General features: G+C 30.7%; 1 protein-coding gene across 1 annotated transcript; it reads right to left on the bottom strand.

Annotated features, from left to right (window-relative positions):
- Positions 1 to 1,278: 1,278 nt before the first annotated feature.
- LOC112507934 (putative UPF0481 protein At3g02645) lies at positions 1,279 to 6,490 on the bottom strand. Its single transcript, XM_025112689.1, has 3 exons — positions 6,398 to 6,490; positions 6,102 to 6,160; positions 1,279 to 2,848 (listed from the first exon to the last, which is right to left on the bottom strand). The coding sequence occupies exon 3, from the start codon at positions 2,819 to 2,821 to the stop codon at positions 1,433 to 1,435; it is 1,389 nt and encodes a 462-aa protein (XP_024968457.1). The 5' UTR covers positions 2,822 to 2,848; positions 6,102 to 6,160; positions 6,398 to 6,490; the 3' UTR covers positions 1,279 to 1,432.
- Between the last annotated feature and the right edge of the window lie 373 nt (positions 6,491 to 6,863).

Here is a 6,863-nt window from a genome sequence, read left to right as displayed (position 1 = left end):
CCTTTGGGATTTTCTCCCAAGTGGTCCATGGGCCGTCAAGCAGCTCCCGGTTGATCTTGGTGATCCGCCGGATCACTTTGGTGTCATTGAAACTATATAATGACGAATTGAATTAGCATCAATACAAATAATATATTTTTATCAATTATTTAAGGTGTAAATGTATTTACTCTTGGCCGTAGATGCCAATAAACGTCCGCTGTTGTGGAAGCGGCTCCGGAGCAGCACTACHACGTCCAGATTCAATCTCCTCCGGGTGTGCCGAAGCGGTGCTAGAGCCTCTACCCGTACCGTGGGTAGGTGTACTGCCACTAGCTCTTCCAGTGATCCGAGTACGCGGCATTATTGATTTTCTACAAAACAACGTTAGAAAACATACAACAATAATTTAAGAGGGGGTGAATATTCCACACAATTGAAAATTTCTAACATAAAATTTCTAACGTTTGCCCAACAATTGGCAACCAAGTTCTAACATAAAGTATATCTCAAGTTCGTTTAAAAGGGTTTTTTTAATTATTTTTCTAAAACATTTTTCGGCGGATTTATTTTTTAATTTATTTTTTAAATTCTCCGCCAGAAATCCGCCGGAAAAGATTAAAAGGGTTTTTTTTTATTTTTTAAAAAATTATTTTTCCAAAACTTTTTCCTGCGGACTTCCGACAGATTTATTTTTTTTAAATTTTCCGCCGGAAATCCGCCGGAAAATATTAAAAGGGTTTTTTTTTATTTTTTAAAAATTATTTTTCTAAAATTTTTTCGGGCGGATTTATTTTTTATTTTAAATTTTCCGCCAGAAATCCGCCGGAAAAGATTAAAAGGGTTTTTTTTATTTTTTAAAAATTATTTTTCTAAAATTTTTTCTCTCGGATTTCCGGCGGAAATTTTTAAAATAAATTTTTAAAATAAATCCGCCGGAATTTTTGTTTTTTAATTTTTTTTCTTATTAATTAATTTTTAAAGATTAATTAACATTTAATTAACAATTCCGCCGGAAATATAACCGGTTTAATATTTTCGGCGGATTTCCGGCGGAAATTCCGCCGAAAATGCCCAGTTTTCTAGTAGTGTTTGTAATAGACAAGTTCTTTTCCATCAATTTTTATACGGCATACAGAAAAGCAGTGCAAGAACAATGATAGAGAATTGCTAATTGACCCACAGAAAAGCAATGCAGAAAGACGATAAAGAATTACCCCACACCATGTGACATTTCTTAACGAAATCATATAAATTTCAGAAGGAAAAAAAACCAAAATTGATGCTGAAAAATGAACATATTGGTATGGTTGCACCGACATAAATCAAGCTTAACACTGAAACCAGCAGTTGTAGGACATGATGACTTTGTAAGAGAAAGTGAAAAAAATACCATATAATACATAATTCGCAAAAGTGTAGAAAGAAGGAAGACAAAAGAAACAATGAGAATCTACTTAATTATTCTTAAGACGACCTGAACTATGGCAAGAGAGAACAGGATGATAGCAGCTAGTAGAGCAATGATATTCCATGGACTACTGAAATATTTACGCTTCAACCATGCAATATTTCTGGGCCAGTAACCTTCGTAATAATGATTTAGTCTTTCCCACTGATCCATGTAATAGAACTCCTCGAAGACAAATTGTTTAGATATGCTGTTAAGCATCTTGGTAGCATCTTTGTTTGAACCTAAATTGTTGCTAAGGACTTTTGATTTTACCAACTTGGAAAGATCCTCCTTGGTATCGAGTAGCATATCTATGGCAGAAACATATGATGTAACGTAATCAGGAACTTCCGGAGTGCACTGTTCGTATGCAATTATGTTCCTCAAAAATAGCTCAGTGTTATCATCAACACACAGTGCGGGCATTCTAAGAGTACGGTTTCCCCAACACYWCCTAAAACATTCAAATCGAGACGAGCTAAAACTTATGGCCAATATCCAATTTGCATCTTTATTAGGCTTAAATTTCACCCCGGCCTTGTCCAGATCTAGAGCAGAGTGGTTAAGCATTTTTAATGTTGGACRGTTGGGCATTTCTAGCGGTGAACGGGTTGATAGGATATTAGTATCTCTTGGATGGAAATATTTTTGCAGAAGCCCAAGAATATGATGAGGCTGGGTTGTACTTGTAACATCATTATAATTGATTCCTTTGAAGGGGATAAGAAATTGTAAATGCCGAAGGACACCAGAAGTAAGCGAGTCTGTTTGTAAATTCGAAAGCGTGTGGTTGAAGATACCTTGAAGAACAAAGAAAGGGATCTGATTTTCTAACAACACCAGGTCACTGAAAATAGAATGTGTGAGGATAGCATTTCTAGAAGTGAAACGCTGACGTTCGTCTGATAGGAAAAGGAAACTGAGTATGAAGCAAGCATCCATTACCATCATTTGTGCAAGTTCGACGTCTGTGTAGGTGATCATCCCACCATAACATTCCCTGATTCTGGGTATTGAAGCATTCACCCACTGCAAACATGTATCCAGTGTATGCCGTGGTGAAGTATTTAAATGTTGTAATAGATGATGCAGATAAATCGTTTTCTTCTCTTCGAATTCTTGCAATGTTTTATCTTCTCTATGGAGAGGTCCAATAGAGACGACCTGAGGTTTGAAATAATCTGGCTCTGGATTTCGGACACTACTAGGAACCTTGTAAATAGATGGTGGAACTTGATTAGAAAGATTCTGTCCCATTTCTTTACGATCAAGAAGAATTTGAACGTTGTCCGGAATGTTACTATTGTTTTGTTGTGTGTTGGGGTGCCACCATTTCGTTTTGTTTCTAGGTCCGCTTCTGCCTCCAACCTCGACATCCATATTTGCCATCGGATATGTTATATAGCTCAAATTCCGCTGTTATACAAAGTTGTACGGGTAAGATGGTAACATGGTTTGGTTAAGGAAAGGGTAATGAAAAAGATACAACACATGCAAAGAAAGAAATCAATACAGTATAGGGTAATGATCACTGCAACAAAATCAGATTTATAGGACACTCTCAATTTCTAAACGTCCTAATAGACCTCTTTATAGGACCAAAAAATAAGGCGTCCTATCTAAAGGCGTTGTAATAAGTTTATATGATGTTTTTTGACGTCATAATAAGTTTTTTTTAGAGCACTTTTAATATAAAGCATCCATTAACAACTTTATAGGACACTATTTGAAAATTTGTCCTATAAAAACAAATGTCCTATAAAAAATTGAGTTTATAGGACAATTTATCAAAAGTGTCTTATAAAGTTGCTAATGCGACACTTTGTATTAAAATGTTCTAAAAAACTTGTTAAGAGTGCTAAAAGTGTCATATAAATTTATTACAACACATTTAGATATGACGTTTTATATTTCGGTCTCATAAGCAGTCTATTGGGACGCTTAGAGATTGGAGACGTCCTATAAACCCAAGTTTATTGTATTGAATTCTAAATTGAATTTTAATTTATAATTTGAAAAATAACCGGTGGGAATTCAATTAATATGTTTGCAACTTGCAAGTAGTGATTTTTACCAAGAATATAAAAGTGGAGTTGTGAATTCAGAATCTTTTAAATAAGCTTAGACTTGTTTCGATTATTTTAAGACCGAACAAATATTAAGTTATTCATATGAGATTTAAACTAGTGAAAAAATTAATAATTTATATAAAGATCCACTATAATAAAATCGGGTTTATATGACACTCTCAATTTCTAAGTGTTCTAATAGACCTATTTATAGGACTTGGTTTATAAGAACAAAAAAATAAAGCGTCCTATCTAAAAGCGTTGTAATAAGTTTATATGACGTTTTTTGACGCCGTAATAAGTGTTTTAGGATATTTTTAATATAAAGCGTCTCATTAGCAACTTTATAGGACACTATTTGAAAAAATGTCCTATAAAACAAATGTCCTATAAAAAATTGAGTTTATGAAAGTGTCCTATAAAGTTGCTAATGCAACACTTTATATTAAAAATGTCCTAAAAACTTGTTAAGACGCCCAAAAGCGTCATATAAACTTATTACAACATCTTTATATAGGACCCTTATATTTTGATCATATAAATTAAGTCCTATAAAACTGTTTATTAAGACGTTTAGAGATTGGGGACGTCCTATAAACCTAATTTTATTGTAGTGAGAGTGATAGATATAGAGATAAGATCCATGATTTTTGTTTTTGTTATAATCAAAGAAATAATTATCACACTATAAAATAAAATAAATCATGAAATAAAAATATAAAATAATTGTATGACTAACTTTTGCTTATTTAAATCGATTAAATATATATTAAATATTTAAGATATTAAAAACAATTTTTCTTTCAAAAATCCATTGAATTCATCTCTTTGAAGAGTTAGGGTTACCGTTCCCTATTTCTTTCTTTTTCTTTTATTTGTTTTTGTATATAATGTTTATTATTTGTTTTCTTTATTATTGATAGGAATTTTCTTGTTAAGACCTTATGAATCGATTAAAACCCTAGATTCATACTAGAACCACGATGATTCAATAAAAATACTAGAGACATCAACATATTATTTTAGCTCGGTGGAAATAAAATTCTTTTCCTTAAGACCCTCTCAAATAGAAATAAAGAACGAAGTAACTAGAAAGTTAGTTTATGGTTTTCACTGAACAAAAAAATGGTTATGATTTCACCAACAAAAATGTTTTATGTTTTCATTGTTAATATCAATTGAAATTCATCTCTTTGAAGAGTTAGGTTACCAGTTAAGTTTATGGTCACGCACAACAAAAAAACATTATGATTTTACTCGACCAGAAATATGATTGCACTGTTAAATGAGTATAAAAATTTATGTTACATGACAATACACTCGTGGTTTCACACGCAACCACTACCCAATATATTGTGCCAAGGATGAGATCAAACTATGTCAACTAATTCGATGACTTCAATAAACATATTAAAAATAAGAGTTAAGGACATTATCGTAATTGAACTGATTACAATTAAACTTTTATAATTTCTAACACTTTTATTTTTTAAAAATTCTGAATTTATTTAAGCATTATATTGTGTTTTTAATATATGTAAACAATAATTAGTGCAACATATTAACAAGAAACATTTCATTACCGAATCTTGTTCATTTTCTTTCTCATCGTTCATAATTATTGAGTTTTAATTGAATATTTAATTATTATATAATAATATTACTTAAAATTCAAGATTACAAGTATATGGTATATGAGTACAACTTTTAAAAGTTATATATTTGAATTCATATAACTGACTAATAAACATAATCAAACATGGAATAAACATGTTATTTTCAATATAAAGATTCTAAAATATAATTAGAATAATCATTGAACTCTAACAAAATATTTAATTATTATCGTTATAAAAYGATTAYATTAATAACACTAAAATAAATTAATTCGTTATCAAAGTTAAACTTAAATTATAATAAAAGAAATTGAACTAAAGTTTATCTTTATAAAAAAATTATAATATTAAACCTAAAATAAATTATTTCGTCAACTAACCTAAATTAAATTATAATAAAAAATTGAACTAATAGAATTATACAAAGAAAGAACTTTTAAATTATTAGTCTGATACTGATATCGATATAAAATCTTTACGGGGTCTTTAAATTCATATTTTATTCAAATATAAAAACATTATCGTTTTCTCAAAATTATACAAAACCATAATAGAAGGGCCAAAAATCTTACCGAGTAAGAGCGATGAGAATGATTGAGAGTCTTATCCAGTAAGTGAGGATGACGACTCTTACACAGGTAAGTGCTTACTCAGTAAATTGTTGCATTCAATATGTTTTGATGTACTAAAATCTTAGTATCAAAATATATTATAGTGTTGACTCCAATTGATAAGCGCTTACCGGGTAAGCATTTGGGTAAATGGCCCTACGTCTTGTTTAAGTGAAAATATATGATAAACTAACAATTATATTAAAAGACAATTAATTAACTAAAGTTTCACATAATAGCTAAACGGTTACGAGAAATGAAAGGTTCATGTTATTTTGCTTGTAAAACTATGCTTTTCGTTAAAACTATATAACATCGTATATATACAAATAAACTTAAAAATGATGTCGGGACTTGGTAAGCCAACACATACCTTCAAATTGATACGAACTTCAGACGACGAAGACTCCAATGAACTTTGATCACAACTGTCTGTTTCAATTATATTAGCAATCAATAATCAGAACCAGTTTAAGTAGACGATTTTGTTGAGAGTTTGATAGATTTATTACCAACTGATAACGTATATGCATGGCAAATTTGCAAATAAACATAAATGGGTTGCTTGGGAATTGATGTAGAGAAAGAAAACTGCAAACAAACTGTTAATAAGTAACCATCTAACAGAGAGATTTTGATGGATTCATAACCGATTGTTAATATGCATACCATTTAAAGTGACATCAACTTATGGATTGAGAATGAATTGAAGCTTCAACGATGAACCAAACACTCTCATAATTTTCTGTTGTAGATGTAATTGAAGCAACTCATGATAAGAATCTAATTTAAATAGAAATATTTTTTATGGTCAAAATTGGAGAAATAAAATTCATAAAGAAATGGGATTGACCAAGACCAAAAGAAAAAAAAAACTTACATGTGGAGGGAATAAATGTCCCTATAAATGTTCTGCTCAAAATTTGTATACCTGTAGCTAATTAATCCAATTTGAAAGACTTTCTTGTAGTAGTCTCAATGATTAAAATAGTATCAGTAATTTGAAATAGCTTATGTTAATTGTTGACAAGTATGTGTAGATAGTCATCCAATCTAATTAAAGCAGACTGATCATAACTGAATATCCAATTGTAATCGGATCAGATAGGTCTAAAATTTCGACATCCATATTGGA

The sequence above is a fragment of the Cynara cardunculus genome (genome assembly GCF_001531365.2).
Source record: "Cynara cardunculus var. scolymus isolate 2C chromosome LG 2, CcrdV1, whole genome shotgun sequence".
NCBI classification, from domain to species: domain Eukaryota; kingdom Viridiplantae; phylum Streptophyta; class Magnoliopsida; order Asterales; family Asteraceae; genus Cynara; species Cynara cardunculus.
The sequence above is the reverse complement of the archived record's forward strand: the minus strand, read 5'-3'. Positions and strand labels throughout refer to the sequence as shown.